This window comes from Eriocheir sinensis, chromosome 31 (genome assembly GCF_024679095.1).
Source record: "Eriocheir sinensis breed Jianghai 21 chromosome 31, ASM2467909v1, whole genome shotgun sequence".
Classification (NCBI taxonomy): Eukaryota; Metazoa; Arthropoda; class Malacostraca; order Decapoda; family Varunidae; genus Eriocheir; species Eriocheir sinensis.
The window spans coordinates 1,533,154-1,551,424 of record NC_066539.1 but is presented as its reverse complement, the minus strand read 5'-3'; the positions used below and the strand labels follow the sequence as shown (position 1 = coordinate 1,551,424).

Sequence of the window (18,271 nt, the reverse complement as noted above, 5' to 3'; positions counted from 1 at the left end):
GGGAGGAAAAGGTTACTTATAGATGACGAAAGTGTGGGAAAACATTTGCACCTGCTGCCCTCTAGTGCAAGTCGGCCACCATACCTCACCAACCAGTCGCACCAGCGCCGCTACTTGCATATTAGTGAATTTTTCTCGCATATAACAAATACTTGGCACATTTAGGTTAGTCGCATATGAGCGAATTCGCATATTTCAAACTCGCATATATCGAATACCCAGTGTATAATGATTTCTTAAGAATTTTATCAGCTACAATATGCAATCCTTGTTTTGTGTGTAAATTGAAAAAATAAAGAAATAAAAGTGGGAAATGTTCATGCCTCTAGATGTTCCTTAAAATTTCCCTCTTCCATATCCCTCAGCTTTTTCATCCCTGCACATGTTTGATCTTTTTCTCCTTGGAAGGGATGTTTACATAGACTTTTGTAACCTTTTCTCTATGTGTCTTACCTCAGTTCCACATCTGAGATCCCTACAAGGATTTTATTGGCTTTCCAAGTTCTTCTAGCTCACTGTCACTAACTAGATTATTTTTCCTTTCCACACTCGTGTCTGGCGAAGCTGCACAACCACACAAAATGTCGTACTGCACTATATAAAAAAAATAAATACCTACCAATAGCCTAAAAAAATGTATAAACAATAAATGTATGACGACTCACATGGCAACACTACACGCTCAGCCGTGTGGGAGCGGTGGGCTTTAATGCTGCTGGGACCTTTAAAATTTTAAATTCTCGTACACCAGGCATGCCGTTTAACTCTCCGAGGGCAGGGTACATGAAACTGCGGTAACCTAAAAATGATCAATTTGAGCCCATACCACGATCTGAATCGAGGTAACCCCCTTAAGCTGTGTCAGTACCGACACTCACAAAAACTAGGCTATTTTCCATTACATTTACGTCCTGGATTGATGCACAAGACTTTTTTTGTGGTATAAATATGCTCTTCATATGAATAAAATCCACGAATAGGAAAATATTTCATTAGGTGGGCTGAGAAAGACTATGGTAACCGAAGGATGGGGCAGCAGATAAAGGGAGGAGGGCGAGGTGGCTATCAGACGCTAGTGTAATTACCAGAAGAGGGTGGTTCAAAAACTTTTTGGTCTGTCCCAGTGGATTTCTAACTGTCTGACCTTGTCCGTTGTATCCGAAATCCATTATAAAGCGGGTCCATTATAATGAGGGTTTACTGTACAATAACATGTGGAAGGGCACTGTGGAAAGCACAGAGCACACCTCACACTTTCCTTCGTTCACCAGCCCTGTTGCCTCACCACCTCACCGCCACAACCTCATCCTCAGCACCTCGTTGCCAGTCATTTTAAGATTTTGTGTGGCATTATTATTATTATTTTTTTTTACGTCTATGCCTATTGCGCCGGTAGGCTTGCTTGAGGGGCCTGGATGGTAGCCGTCCCCAGCCCGTCATGGCGCAGGCAAGTGTTTATAGTGGCGCCATTTTCTCTTGGCTCATGCTGCCCCCCGGAACTCGTTCTTGATTCACTTGGATGGTTTCTTCTAGAGTCCGGGTTGATGGGTGGTCTTCAGGACAGCATGTGGGTAGTTTCAAGCCACTCGGCGGTGACTGAAAAATCCAAGGTGGTAGCGTGGGGATTCGAACTCGCGTCGTCCATCACGCAGATAATGTGGGCCCAGCACGCTACCACTCAGCCACCGCCTACCCTAACATATGCAAGAATTACGTCATATATATGTGTATTTTTGTGCGTGCGCCTTCTTGGTGTCCTGTAGTGAGGGCATAGCCATGCGGCGCTTGGTAAAGGAGGCAGCGGTACAGAAAAAGGCCAGTCAGTCAGGGCAGTGCTGCCATTTTTTTCATAAGAATATGTATTCCTACTACGCAAGCTCATGTGTTGCCCATATAGGCACATAGTAGGTGTGCCTATGTAATTATGTTCATGACACCACTATCATACTTCAAGGTCACTAGGTTAGTCAATCAGAATTATATACATCTTATAAGTAATTTAACCCTCTTGCGCACGTCGAAGGGTAAAAGGTCCTGGCACACGATGATGCAAAATGCGTCATAAAAGTTTTCAAAATTGATTAAAAATTAAGTTTTCGGTGAAAGCGCATCAAATTTGGGAGCGTCATTTGTTGGGATAAGTTTCTTAATGGTAACATATGGCAACCTTTCTAAGGAGTGTAGATGAGGAGCTTTGAGCGATTTTTATTTGTTAGCCTACTCTGACGAGAGAGGAAAAAAATACAGTTTTCTCGGTGTAACTCGGGAACTAATAGAGATATGAGGATTTTGAGGATACGATAAGAATCCTCACTAAATTCCGCTTCGAAACATATATTCGGCTAAAAAAAGTTGGCCCACAAAATTTCGAGCTAGCTTGTGGGGAAGAGTTGGAACTTCGGATTTAATGTCTACAATACTCTATATGGAGACTTGAAACAAGTTTGTATTGTTTATATATATATTTTCCTTTATTTTTATTTGCGTATGTTTTAATACAAGTCTTTATGAAGCCATTGATACCAAATTTATTGGGGTACGATATATCTGTGAGGGTAAAATATGTCCGGGAATGTAGAGTATCGCGGCAGCAAAAAAAGGCCAGTCGGGCCTGAGAAATGCATGGTGAGTGGAACAGAAACTTATTGGAAACTTACGGTGCGCGAGAGGGTTAATGTAGTATTATTTGAATTGATTTACCTTTGTTTCATACAACTACCTTTATTTGTCATCATGGAACTGGACTCCTTGCAATGAATCAAATGTCCTTTTAACATGCTCACCTATTACACAATCATGATTAGTAATTTATCTCTTTACAATTACGGACGTACCAAATCATTACAAATCTCAAATACCCAATGTACTTCAAGTAAAAGCCAAAGAATATATATAAAATAATTAAAATCATTAGGATGAGGTATGATCCAATGGTAAGAATATATATTCAAAATTATAGCATGCATTATTAATTATGAAATGATGATTCAGTAAAAAGGATTATGATTAGGGTTTCTACTTCTACAGTAATATATCAGTACAAACAAAGTGTGCTACCTGAGGTAGTTCAGAGTCAATTTTAGCCTTCTTTGCTGGTTCTGGACTTTCTCTGCTGGGGGAGTCTGGTGGAATTGGGTCTGACTTCCTTTTCTGTCCTATTAGATGTGGCTGGTTCTCTGTCTTTGGTTTATATTTTTCTAGGTCTTCCAAAGAGAGGTAGTTTGTAAGCTGTTTTCGCTTGACATACTTGCAGTTTACTTCCATTCCATCCTTGTAAGCTTTATTGTAGGTGCTCTGTTTATACACTGCAATATGAAGCAAATCTATCAGTTAACACAAGAAATTATGTAGAAATTATATAAAAAAAAAATAATAATCTCACATTACAAACTTATTTTCAGTTATATACAGCAGAAGATATTATGTTTTACAAATCACTCAAGTTCCCATTGGCATAAACCCTTGCTCTAATTTTTTTTCAAAGTTAATGGTTTCACTGTAAATACTTTTCTTATCATAATATTTTTTTCTTCAAAGACTTGCTTACAAATCAAATATAGCATGTTACTCTTAAAATGTCCTCCCAATTCACTAAAAAGCACATGAAATCATGAAATAAAGTACAGAAGGTACTACAGTTTTACTTTGACATCATTACATAAACTGCTGAAGCAACTGATAACATAATTCAATCAGTGGCTCAAGACATGAGCCCATGATACCTAACACGCTAAAAATTACTTGTCATTCTAAAAAAGGGTTCATTTGAGCAAATGAATATCTATCTATCTATCTATCTCTACAAGCTAACACCATTAAACCCTTCAGGATGGGATCTTCCTTACAGGCTTAGTGTAATATATTTGCGCTCCTTGTGTATGGGGAATTCTTATGTAGAAACTAACAAAACATCAATATTTAAAACAAAATAACATTCATGATATGTATCATATATAATTTCAAAACTTATTTATTCTTCTATATTTCTATCAGTATAGCTATTATTTCTCTGATCTAATATAGAAGAGAATAAGAATATACATTACGGTATTATTGCCAAGATTTTTCAATAACAATGTTTAAAGATGGAGGGCTTTCAGACAAAATTTATACTCTAATACATAGTATGTACAGTCGAGTTGCGTATGGTGCGGTTAATTGGTTCTGAGCAACGGCTGCGCCATAGGAAACCGCGTCATAGGAATAACTAAACCTTTGGAGAAAATACAATTTGGTTCTGACCCTTGCCATTTTGCCCCCCCCCCCCCCCCCCCCCCATATTGTTCATTCTAGCCCGAGTGCACCGATAGGCATTATCTGCCATCGTTGCTATGGTAATGGCGTCTTACTGGCAGGAAAATGGCATCCGCTGTTCTCTCTCTAGCTGTTCTGGCAGCAAAATGGCGTCCGCTGATCTTCTTGACGATGTTTAAACATGCATCACTAGCTGTTCTGGCCGACGAGCTCCTTGCAACAGAGGATGAAAAGGAGGCTGCAGTGGTTGTTGTGGCATAGAGAGGTGAAATTCAACGGAAACACTTATATGTGTTTGTTTGGGCCACCATATTTGCAGATGATGTCATCACAGCACGGAGGCACTCCACCTCTCCAAACTGAGCTGCAGCGAGGGGTCCGAATTGGCAACTCGTGCTCCGGCGTCAGGCGTTTGAGAGCACACAGATCGGTCCGTGTGGCCCGAGTCACTCTCTCAAACGCAGCACAGGGGTGCTTTTGAGAGAGCGCCCAGACCCCTCAATCAAACGCTTTTGTGCTTCTCTCAGTTAAGCCTCACTGTTTCTATGGTAATGGCGTCTCACTGGCAGCAAAATGGCATCCGCTGATCTTCCTGAGGACGTTTACTTGCTGCTATGGCAGCAAAATGGCGTCTGCTGATCTTCCTGAACTCGGGCTACGGCGTCACGTGTTTGAGAGGACCCGGGGCGGTACGGGCGGGCGAGTTGCTCTCTCAAACGCACCACAGGGGAGACCATGAACTGCGTCATAAATGGTTTTACCCACCTGATTTGAACATACGGTTCTGAAACCATACCGCGTCGTAGGAAACCACGCCTTACGAATCCGCGTCATACGCGACTTGACTGTAAGTCGCTCTTTCCACAATAAAGTATAATCTATAATAATATATAATAATCCATCTCTGCATGCTCCTGCCTTATTTACTCCCTGCCAGCCTTCAGGCTCCAAAGCCAGACAGAGGGTGTGTGTGTGTGTGTGTGTGTGTGTGTGTGTGTGTGTGTGTGTGTGTGTGTGTGTGTGTGTGTGTGTGTGTGTGTGTGTGTGTGTGTGGTGGTGGTTGGGGGGGAGGTGGGGGGGGGTCTGGTGGTGCTGGGAGGGTGTTGTCTCCATGTGGGTGGGTGAAGGAAACAAGTGAAGGGATATTGGGTGGTGTTGGCTGGGAAATTCTCGAGTCAAGTTCGTGGTGTAGAAGAAGAGGGATGATGGCATCAGCCATTAATGACATGAGCTATGCGAGTGTGTGCGTGTATTTACCTATTTGTAGCATACAGGGTCTGAGCTCAAGCTCTGATAGTCCTGTCTCCCAATCTAAATTTGTCCATCTTTTCTTTTATTTTATGGACACTGCCCACTTCAACAATGTCTTTGTTTAGTCCATTTCATGTATCCACACTCCTGTATGGAAAACTATTCTTCTTTATGCCTTCCAAATAAGTCCCCTTCCTCAATTTCTTACTGTGTCCTCTTAGTTGCCTCCTCCCTTCCATCTCGATTAAATAATTTCTATCCAACAAGTCCATTCCACTTGTATTCCTGTACAATGCTAGTAAAGAGAGAAATGAGAACCGCGTTGAAAGATGAGACATCAGACTGGAGAAAGGTCACAAGTGGAGTTCCACGAGAACCAGTGTTAGTGCATATAATGTTTTAATATATATAAATGATGTCAGAAAAAGTAAAGAGTTACATGAGTATGTTTACAGATGATACCAAACTGCTTAGAAAATAAGAGATGAGGATGATTTTAATAAACTGCAGAAAGATTTAAATGAGATAAATGAGTGGAGTAAAAAATGGAAAATGGAGTTCAATAAAGTGTCACACAATGAAAATGGACAGAAGTAAAAATAGATCATGTGAAGTGTATAAGATGGGAGGGACAATCATCAACACAGTGAAGGAAAAAAAAGACTTAGGAATTATAATACAAGATACACTGACATTTGAGAAGCACATAAATAAGATATTCAGAGAAACATATACACTCGGCCCTCGATTTAACGGACCCCGATTTAACGGATTTTGGATTTAACGGACCACAAAATCTCAACGGACTGGTGTGACACTGGCTTTAGAAACGTCAAAACCGTAAAATAACAACAAACACATATAAAATTATATTAAAATAAATTTAAAAATAATATTATGTATACTGCTATGTATATCATAAACTAATAAAAAAAAAAATTGTTCTGAGCTTGAAGGGAGGCAGGTATAGAGGCTGACGTAATATGTGTTAACATGGTGTGATTTACCGCTCCTTAGAGCGGTAAATCACAGCATGTTAACCCTTAGAGTACGGGTGGCGATATGTTTCTCTGGATGGTGTGTACGGGAAAAATTTAGACATTTAACCTCTTCAGTACCATGACGCAGTATATGAGTCATTTCATCTCTCGAACCATATCCTAGAGACGCTGTATGTGCGTCATGGTCATTGGACTATTCTACGTAGTCTGTAAAACCAGGATATGGAATAGAGGTTATGTTTTGTCTGCTTGTATTGAAGGGGTTAAGAGGTGGAAATGGTGTCTTTCTTCTTTGCAATAATTGTATATTCATGTAGTATATATGGTGGTGTAATAAAACTTCTGGATAGGACAGTTCGTTTTGGAAAGATCATCAATGAACAACAGAAAGAGAGTGGGAGAAAGGACAGAACCCTGAGGGATACCACTGTTGATAGGTTTACCAGAAGAACAGTGACCGTCTACTACAGCAGTAATAGATTGGTCAGAGAGGAAACTGGAGATAAAGGTACAGATAGAAGGATAGAAACCATAGGAGGGTAGTTTGGAAAGCAAAGATTTGTGCCAGACCCTATCAAAGGCTTTTGATATGTCTAGCGCAGCAGCAAAATTTTCACAGTAACGGCTAAGAGAGGATAACCAAGAGTCAGTTAGGAAAGCAAGAAGATCACCAGTAGAACGCCCCTTGCGGAACCTATACAGGTGATCAGAAAGATGGTCAGAAGTGGATAGATGCTTAAGAAACTTCCGGTTAAGAATTGATTTAAAAGCTTTAGATAGACAAGAGAGTAAAGCTATAGGACGGTAGTTTGAGGGATTGGAATGGTCACCCTTCTTAGGCACAAGCTGTATGAAGGCGTACTTCCATCAGAAAGGAAAGGTAAATGTTGACAGGCAGAGGCTAAAGAGTGTCAGCATGGAAGCACAGTTTTTTAATCCCATTAAGCCGCAAAAGTTTTTCTCGGGAGACCACCATAACGCAAAAGTTAGCAGAACATACACTTAGAAACTGAGAAAGTCAAAAAATATGTTTTATAGAAAATTTTCTGGGGCACCCTGCTGTGAAATCTGCTTCTTTCTAGGTTGTCATATATGGCTGGAATTCCAAGATTCCCACCAAAATCCAACTTTTTACTGGTGCGATGTACAGGAAAATTTATTGAAGAAAAGTTGCTTATTTTGTCATGATGGAGTCTGAAAAGTATAGTTTATAACCTTTGACCTGGAAATTTACTGCCTACAGAGAGCCAAAGTTGTGGGGAAACTTGAAAATAATTTTGGTATTTTTTTTTTCATTCTGTAATGAAACTTATAGAATAAAAGTTGTAAAAAAATCATCTGTATAACTCAACTGTGAAATCAGATTATGATTTGGACTGACCGTTTGCCTGAAATTCCATCATTCCTCCAAAATTTCAACTTTTTACTGGTGCGACGTACAGGAAAATTTATTGAAGAAAAGTTGTTCATTTTATCATGATGGAGTCTGAAAAACAAAGTTTATAATCTTTGACCTGGAAACTTACTGCCAACAGAGAGCCAAAGTTGCAGTGAAACGAAAAGAAAAAAAAAATGTATATTTTTGCATTCTGGAATGAATCTCATTGAATAAAAGTTGTAGGCAGGAGCTGTAGGCTATTTTTAGCACAGAGTGGTGCTATTACCATGGTAAGGGAGAAAAAAGGTGCCAGTTAGTCAGTTAGCATCGACAGATACACAGTTACGCGCGCCCTTCAAATTCCAGATAGCTTCTCGCTCTCCAGCGCTGGCGTCATGCTCGTTGCCCACGTTTGAAAGAATTATATGACGCCAGCGGCATCATCGTCATTAAGGAGTTAAGGATTGTGATGATATCAGAGTACTGACATAACCTTCTTCTTAAGGCTTTATTAAGCAGAACAGACGAGTGCAAACAGGAGGTGAGGCAAGTGTAGTCTGAGCCACGGGGAGAAGAACTGGTAGAAGGAAACTTAGGCATCAAAACAGTGAACCTGAATCGACTCTAGTTGTTTATACATCTTTAGATTGTTGAGAATCTAGAACAATCTAATAGACTAATATATAACATTCTCCCCCACAAAACTAAAAACCCTAAAAGTACAAAACCCCCATTTAACACACAAACCAAAATAAACATAGTGGAATACATCGAAGATGTAAAAAAAAAACACATTCAACTTGAGTAGTTTAGCCTGTCCACAGGCTTCCTGGTGTGGCTGGAACGTCGCAGTGGCTCCGGTACAGCTTCTGCTGGCTTGCAGAGCTCCAGCTTGTTGGGGCTCAGATCGGCCGGTGGAGGAGAGTGAGGCTTCGGGGGCGGAGGAGAGCGAGGTTTCGGAGGTGGAGGAGAGTGAGGTTTTGGGGGCGGAGGAGAGCAAGGTTTCGGAGGTGGAGGAGAGTGAGGCTTCGGAGGTTCGGGCGGAACATCAAGGATGAGTTCAGGCTGCAGAGCGGTGTCTTTGTCTTCATGGGATGCTTCATCCGGCTGTCGAGGCTCCGTCCCTGCTGGGGCAAGGTTCTTAGTGGAGACGGTAGCTTCTCGGCCATTAGGGTGACGTATCCGTGCGTAGCGGGGAGTTGCGCTGATCAGGTCCACAGGCTCCACTACAGGATCTGTCTTGGACTCTAACAAATTTCCACATTAGGACTGTTCCCGGCTGAGACAGCCAGGTGGGGAGAGAATAGCCGTTAGAAGTTTTCCTAGGATATGAGAACAGCCTTTCATGGGGAGTCTTGTTAGTTGCTGTGCAAAGGAGGGACCTGATTGAATGAAGCACATTATCTAGAACAGACTTCCACTGATTCTCCATGGCACCACGAGATTTCAGTGCCATTCTTACTGCCCTCCATATGGTTCCATTTTCTCTTTCACACTGGCCGTTTCCCTGCGGGTGGTATGGTGTAGAATGTGTCATAACTACCCCAAGATTCATCAGATATTGATTTACATCCCTGGACATGAACTGTGGCCCTCTATCAGAGTGAGCAGAAGCCGGGCAACCAAATACTGAAAATAATTTCTGAAAACAGTCAATAACAGTTTGGGCCGACATATTAGGGCAAGGGTAGGCAAAACGAAATCTGGAATATTCATCTACCATGACTAGCAGGTATTTGTCACGGGATGCAGAGGGTTTACGGCCAATGAAATCAACAGAAATTCTGTCAAAGGGTCGGAGTGAACGAATTAGATTAGCAGCAGGCGGCCTGAAGTACCTTGGTTTGAACTCTGAGCAAACAGAACACTGTAAGCAGACTTTCTTCACATCATCAAGAGAGTAAGTTAGGTTTTTCACCTTTACATAGTGGAATAACCGAATGATCCCTGGATGGCATAACGACTCATGAATTTTCTCCAGTGAGGCAGCAGGAGCAGACGTGGCCGAACACACTCTTGACAAGGTATCAGCAGGCAGATTTTCCTTCCCAGGACGAAACTGGATGTTGTACTGGTACTCAGTGAGTTCGATCCTCCAGCGCAGTATCTTGTCATTCTTGATCCTTGAGGAGTGCTGGATGTTGAACATGAAGGACATTGCCTGTTGATCGGTAATAAGCTTGAACTTATGCCCGATGAGGAACATTCGCCACTTCCGGACAGCTTCCACGAAGGCAGTGGCTTCCCTCTCGATCACTGGATGATGTTTCTCCGCAGCAGACTGGGTTCTGGAAAAGAATGCGACAGATCTACCAAGCTTTGACAGAGTAGCTGCAATTGATGTAGCTGACGCATCTGTTTCCACTTCAAGCGGGAGGTTTTTGTCCAGAGCAGCAACACAAGCTCAAGCTATGTCTTCTTTCAGGGAGTCGAAACACCGAACCACTTCGGAGCCAAGTGGGAAGGTCTTAGAGTTCAGGAGGAACTGTATTCTGCTGGAGCAGTCTGGGATCCACTGACTGTAATAAGAGAGAAGACCAAGAGTACGCCGGAGGGACGAAGGGTCGGGCGGAGCAGGCAAGTCTCTGAGAGGTTTCAGGCGATCAGGGTCAGGACGTAATGATCTGTTAGATATTAGATACCCAAAATAACTTATCTCTTCTAGTCTGAACTGGCACTTGTCCTCATTAAGGGTTAGACTGTACTTTGAAGCAACATCTCTGAAGCGTTGTAGGTGTAAGTCATGATCTTCAAGATCCTTTCCACAGATTATCACATCATCAATATATGCAAAGGTGTTGTCAAGCTTATTGTCAGAAATGATGGTACTTATGGCCCTCTGGAAAGCGGAAACTGCATTCGTCAAGCCGAACGTGATCCTGTTAAAATGATAAAGATGACCGTTAGCTTCAAAAGCGGTGTACAGTTTCTCGCTCTCTTTCAGGGGAACTTGATAATAGGCACTTTTTAAATCAAGTTTAGAGAACACCTTGTACTTGGCCATCTTATGCACCAAATCGTCAATCCTGGGTATGGGGAAAGCATCTAGGTAGGTGTATCTATTAATGGTTCTGGAGTAGTCAACGACCATTCGTCTTTTATGCCTCTCATTGCTCGTTACCAAGACCTGCACTCTCCAAGGAGACTGACTTTCCTCAATTATGCCTTGTTGTAAGAGAGATTTAACTTCTTCCCGAATGAAAGCTTCATTCAACTTTGTATGTTGATGAGTCCGGGTGGCAATGGGTTTGCAGTCCAGGGAAAGATTGGGGAAGAGACTCGAGGGAGCAATGTTCATCTCAGCAATTCCACAAATGGTGAGTTTAGGCTTACATCCCCCCAAAGAGAACTCCACAGTCGTGTAGTTCCATAAAATCTCGTCCCAAAATTACTTTGGCACACAAATTTTTCAACAGAGGAAGTCTGAAGTTTGGGTACACATTAACCTGTATTTCCAAGTCCACAAAACAATGACCCCTGGTGTTGGTGACGAGCGGAGAAGAGGCCATGGTAACTGTTTCACTGGATGGTGAGATGTATAAAACTGGATGGTCAGGATGTATAAAACTGTTCGAGCCTCCACTGTCAACAAGTCCATCAACTCTTACCTTGTTGACGAGAACAGAGACAAGTGAGCTGTGGGAGGACGTAGAAGCCAGGGTCAAGGAAGACAAGGTCATGGCAGACTCTTTAGTTGAACCACTTCCAGCAACACGGGATCTGCAGACGGGGCTGAAGTGTCCCTTTTTGCCACACTTGTGACAGGCGGCATTCCGAGCAGGGCACCGATACCGAGGATGATAGGGGCAACCATAGAACTGACAGAAGCGTTGGGTGACAGCTACTTCGGAATCGCTGGTTCCTTCCGGGGATGAAGTGGCAGAGTGAGCTGAAGGGGCAGCGTCGACCGCAGCAGTAACAGGTGAATAGTCGTTTGAAGAGTGGGAAGATGCGTACATTTCAGCATTAAGCTGGGCCATCTCCAGACTGCGAGCTTGCGTCACGGCTTCGTCAAGGGTAAGCGTCTGCTTCTCCAGCAGCCGCTGACGGATGAGGGAGGAGGAAAGTCCGGTGATGAAGGTGTCCCGCACGGCCTCCTGGGTATGGACGTCAGCCGTCACGGCTTTGAATGAACAGTCCTTGGCTAGCAGCTTCAGTGCCTGGAGGTACTGGTCGATGGTTTCAGAGGACTGCTGCTTACGAGTGGCCAGTTTATGCCTCGAAAATATTTCGTTCGGAGGTTTCACAAACACTGCCTCGAGCACCTTGATGGCGTCGGAGTAACTTGTGCGCTCACTGATGTAGGAGTATACCGACGGAGACACGTAGTTGATGAGGAGCTGGAGCTTGCCTGGAGCGGACACTTCTTTTATGGAGATGAGGAAGTTGGTGAGCGTCTGGTAACAGTGCCTCCACTGCTCTGAGGAGGTGCCTTCGCTTCCCTCAAACTTCTCAGGACGAAGGAGCTTCTCCATTGTAGAGTCAGTTGCGATGTGTTCTACTTAATAAATTGTGGTAATATCAGAGTACGGACATAACCTTCTTCTTAGGGCTTAATTAAGCAGAACAGACAAGTGTGTACAGGAGGCGAGGCAAGTGTAGTCTGAGCCACGGGGAGAAGAACTGGTAGGAGGAAACTTAGGCATCGAAACAGTGAACCTGAATCGACCCTAGTTATTTATACACCTTTAGATTGTTGAGAATCTAGAACACTCTAATAGACTAATATATAACAAGGATAATAGGAGGCACTCCATCAGGTCCAAAAGCCTTCTGAGAGTTGAGGCCAGAGAGGGCAAGAAAACATCATTCTTAGGAATCTTAATAGCAGGCATAAAGGAATCAGAGGGGGGATAAGTAGGAGGAATATGCCCAGAATCATCCAGAGTGGAGTTTTTACAGAAAGTTTGAGCGAAGTGTTCAGCCTAAGAGATAGATGAGACGGTGATGCTGCCGTCAGGGTTAAGGAGAGGAGGGAAAGATGAAAAAGTGAAATTGGAGGAGATATTTTTGGCTAGGTGCCAGAAGTCTCTGGAAGAATTAGAAAAAGCAAGGTTTTGGCATTTACTATGGATGAAAGAGCTTTTGGTAAGTCAAAGAATAGATTTGGCATGATTCCGGGCAGAAATATAAAGATCATGGTTAGCTGGAGTGCGAAGGCTCTGGTACCTTTTGTGAGCTGCCTCTCTATCTTTGATAGCACGAGAACAAGCGTGATTAAACCAAGGCTTTTTTAGCATGAGGAGTAGAGAAAGTACCTGGAATGTGTGCCTCCATTCCAGAGACAATCACCTCTGTGATGCGCTAGGCACACACAGAGAGGTCTCTCTCCTGGAAGCAGTAATCATTCCACGGGAAATCGGAAAAGTACATCCTCAGGTCGTCCCACCGAGCATAAGCAAAATACCAGAAGCATCGCCTCTTCGGTGGGTCCAAAGGCGTACTGTACAGGAGCGATAGGACAGGATACAGAAATAAGTTTGTGATCGGAGGAGCCCAACGGTGAGAACAGTTTGACAGAGTAAACAGAAGGGTTAGAGGTAAGGAAGAGGTCTAGTATGTTGGGCCTCTCTCCAAGACGGTTGGGATTACGTGGAGGGTGCTGAATCAACTGCTCTAAATCGTTAAGGATTGCAAAGTTGTAGGCTTGTTCACCAGGCTGGTTAGTGAGAGAGGATGAAAACCAAAGCTGGTGAACATTGAAATCTCCTTAAATGGAGATTTCAGCGAAGGGAGAGTGGGTCAAGATGTGCTCCACTTTAGAATTCAAGTAGTCAAAGAATTTTACATAGTTAGTAGAGTTAGGGGAGAGATAAACAGAACAGATATATTTAGTAATAGAATGACAATGAAGTCTTAGCCAGATGGTGGAAAATTCTGAAGAGTCAAGGTCGTGGGAACGAGAGCAAGTGATGTTGCGTACGTAGACGCAACATCCAGTTTTGGATTGAAAGATAGGATAGAGATATTAGAAGAGAACAGAGTAGAGATTACTGGCAGTGGCCTCAGAAGCCTGTGTTTCGGTGAGGAAGAGAAGGTGAGGTTTAGAGGAGAGATGGTGTTCCACAGAATGAAAATTAGAACGAAGAACACGAATGTTGCAGAAATTGATAAGAAATAGGTTCGAGGAGTTATCAGGACACCTCTCAAGTTGGCAGCAAAAGGGGAGCCCTCCCTGGGGGAATTTGTGGTCCCTCCCCCAGGTAGGGACTCTAGTGCAGTGTTTGAATTAGCCTTTGGAATTTGTAAAATTTTGGGAATGTATGGTGTGGAAAGAGAGAGGATCTGTCTTTAGAGAGCAAGCTGAACTACTCTCTGGTGTAGATGAGACAATAGGGAAATGGAAAGTGAGGACACAAACAAACAACTAAAAAAAAAAAAAAAGGTTTGTTCTCGCAGTACATAGAAATATGAAAAAAAAACTCAAGTCCTCGCAAGACAATGAGTACAACAAAATCTGCTGCCGCAACCGACAAAAAACAATATCACAATTGTTGACATTGGCGGCGGCAAAGTCTGTCATCTTAATTATCTTCTGAGGGCTCGTGTTTACTTTTTCCTCATTTCTATATATTGTGGGGGATTAAACTTTCATTACCGGTAAGTATTTTCATTTGTTTGCCATTACTTTGTGCTGTTTGTTTTGCACATATCACTAGTTTAAGAAAGGGGGAAGGGAGAGGGGGAAAACAAAACAAAAAGTGATTTGCACGAAAATATCAAACAAATTTGAAACATCAAAAACTATGAGAAAAATAGTTTCGTCATTGGATTTCGAGGATAACTTACGCTGCAAATTTACCAAATTTCTTTGCCTCGTGCTACTCATGTTTTGACTCCTTTTTTTCTTTTACTCAAAGGTTTATCTCAAAGGTTTATCTTTGATGCCATATCACACTCTGTAGAGGGCAGTGGACTACACTGGCTGGAGTGGGAGGTTGCACCAAGTTATCTCTTGCAAGAGACTCATGATTGTTTCATCAAATGGCTTGATGTCATCAACATGGTAGCCAAGCCCCTGAAAACTGGGATTGTAAATGTATAACACTGATAGTATTCTTTTGGCAAGGAAATACAGTAATAACAATTAGCAAGCGTTTTCTAGGGAAAATTGTAGTTGCCTAATATGATCTGGTATTTGCTGAAGGGGAGGAAATAGAAGCTAAATCGGAAAATATGGTTGCCAAATGAGAATTATGGTAGCAGCTGATCGGAGTTGCCAAATGCTAATTTACCAAGTCCGAAAACACTGAGTGAGACTTTCCTGTATATATATATATATATATATATATATATATATATATATATATATATATATATATATATATATATATATATATATATATATATATATATATATCTCATCATCATCATCATCATTTCATCGACGCCTGCTCCTAGGAGCTCCCACCAGGGGATGGCTACGGCAGAAGAGCTTCCAACTTTCTCTATCCAGACACTCCTTCCTTGCCTGCTCAAAGTTTCTCAAAGATCTTTACCCCCTCTCCCTAACGTACTCTTGCACCCTATCCCTCCATTTCACTGGAGGTCATCCTGTAGCATTCCCTCCCTCTATCTCACTTACATACACCCTTCTGGTCGTCTTACTCTCCTCCATTCGCTCCATGTGGCCAAACCACTTTAAAGTCTGTCGCTTCACTTCTTCCCTTTACCCCTGTGACACATTCCAAAACGCTCATACACACTTTCATTACTCATTCCATCCATTCTACTCAACCACAAGCACTCCTCAAATAACTCATTTCCACTGCCTGCACTCTAGACCTCTAACTTTCATTCCAGGCCCACGTTTCACTTGCATATGTGAGGGTTGGTACTATTACTGTATTTTTCAAATCCCTCTTTACCTCCATGCTCAAACTTCTGCCATTCATGATTCGTCCCAAAGACCCTACCACCCTTCTTCCTTGCAATGCCCTTTCTCTTAGCTCTCCCTCCATACCACCATGCTTACACATAACTGATCCAAGGTACTTAAACTCATTGACCTCCTCCATTTCTTCACCATTCAAAATTATTTTGCATTCTTTTTCACATTCAATTCCCACTCTATATGGGCATACAAAATCTACAACCTCACTTCTACTTCGCTCACAAACCATCACTTTACTTTTGTTGACATTTACTTTCAGCTTTCTCCTGTTACAGACACTATCAAAAACACTGACCAAATTTTGTAGGTCACTTTCATTTTCTGCAATGAGCACCGTGTCATCAGCAAACAATATCAAATTCAGTACCCATTTCCTTCCCTCATCGAACAGTCTTACTCCAACTTCTCCAATTTTGCCCTTAATTTCTCTAATAACATCATCCATATAAATATTGAATAACCATGGTGACATGACACACCCTTGTCTTAAGCCCACTTTTATCTCAAAATGTTCACTTGTTTCTCCAGTAATTTTGACATATACAGATGCATCTTCATAGAAAGACTTTATTGCACTAAGCAGTTTTCCTCCCACACCATAAATCTTTAAAACATCCCACTATGCAATCCAATCGACTCTGTCATAAGCTTTTTCCAAATCCATGAAGGCAGCGTATAGTTTCTTTCCTTTTGCTATTATTTTTTCTACTACCATCCTGAAGGCAAATATCTGATCCACACATCCCCTTCCCTTCCTGAAGTCTCCTTGTTCTTCACTGATTTTCTCTTCTGTAAGACTTTGCACCCTCTCTATTATGACTTTTCCATATACCTTTCCGTGTATACTCAGGAGACTTATACCTCTATAGCTCCCACATTCCCCTCTCCTGCCCTTCCCCTTGTAAACTGGGACAATGATGGCTTTCGTCCAGTCTGCTGGCACCCACCCCCCTCCCCCCTTCCCATGCTACTTCACATATCTTGACCATCCATTTAACAACTACATCTCCTCCACACTTCAACATTTCTGCTGTGATTCCATCAATTCCTGCTGCCTTTCCATTTTCTAATCTTTTTATTGCCTGATTTACTTCTTCACATGTTATACTTCTTTCTTTATATACTCCTCCTCTACCTCTACTCAAAACTGCTGCTGTTACAGCTGCTGGACATCCATCCTCAATATATATATATATATATATATATATATATATATATATATATATATATATATATATATATATATATATATATATATATATATATATATATATATATATATATATATATATATATATATATATATATATATATATATATATATATATATATATATATATATATATATATATATATATATATATATATATATATATATATATATATATATATATATATATATATATATATATATATATATATATATATATATATATATATATATATATATATATATATATATATTTGGTCCATTATATATGAAATCGCAAACTTTGAACCATTATTCTTGTGGGGCATCTCATCTGAGATGCTGGGCCGAAAGCCGGTGATAGAGAGAGCTGGAGCACCCGCGCCCACACAGCCTAGCGCGTTCCATGGAAGGGCCAGAGACACGCCAGTCCAAGCTCTCGGCACGAGTGGCGAGAGGGCTCGACCGCCACCGCGAAATGCGAGCTGCACCACACCGGGCCGTTGGCCCCACACCGCATGAGCGTGTCTTGACTGCGACCAGCGCTGCGTGAACCCTGCGGTGGATCCCTGCCGCTGCCCCGCCGCGCCGGCTTTATCGCAGACGGCGGAGGGGGACTGGGAGCGAATGGAGAGCACCACGCTGGGGCTTTGAGGGCCCAAACGACGTGGGGGTAGAAGTGTGGGTGGGACCAAGGATGAGAGACATATAAAGGATAGCTCGCTAAGCATTTGTTTTTCCCACAATGCACCGTGCTCGTGACATCACATGTAAACAGACGTCATGTCACTGGAGACCCACACGTGTGGCCGCGGCGCCACTGGATTGTCACCAGCAAATCACAGTTGCTTCATGAGGTGAGCCAGCCAATCACGAGCCACGCCACAGTGATGAGTCACCCGCTCCCTCTTGCCACTGACTGCCTCGATGAGACAGTTGCTACGTACTCATTAAATAACAGATGCACACGTGACAATAGTCAATGTAATGCAAATAAGAAGCCTGTTTGCAAATATAGGGAGGCAACAGGGTATAAGTATATACACAATAAATCACTGAGGGTGACACATGCACGGCCACCTCCCCTGTAATATTCTTTCTGATAGTTTGTTGCTTCACATATCACTGAATGACTAACTTTTTTCATCCGTCCCCATTCTCTTATGCTTTATTTAGGCTTCTCAGAGCACAATCATTTACCCACTGGAAGCAGTGACAGCAGTCTGGCAAGCTGTGTGACACCTGAGTACGTTGAGGGAAGTTTTGCCTCTGTAATGGCACAGCAAACAGAAGTTGTTAACCCT

General features: G+C 42.2%; 1 protein-coding gene across 1 annotated transcript in view; it reads right to left on the bottom strand.

The window, feature by feature from the left end:
• The window catches only part of LOC127005783 (poly(A) polymerase type 3-like), a 179,000-nt gene that overhangs the window by 65,103 nt on the left and 95,626 nt on the right, over nt 1-18,271 (bottom strand). The window contains exon 11 of the mRNA XM_050874885.1: nt 3,058-3,313. Coding sequence (XP_050730842.1) covers nt 3,058-3,313 — 256 coding nt within the window. The remainder of the gene's footprint in view (nt 1-3,057; nt 3,314-18,271) is intronic.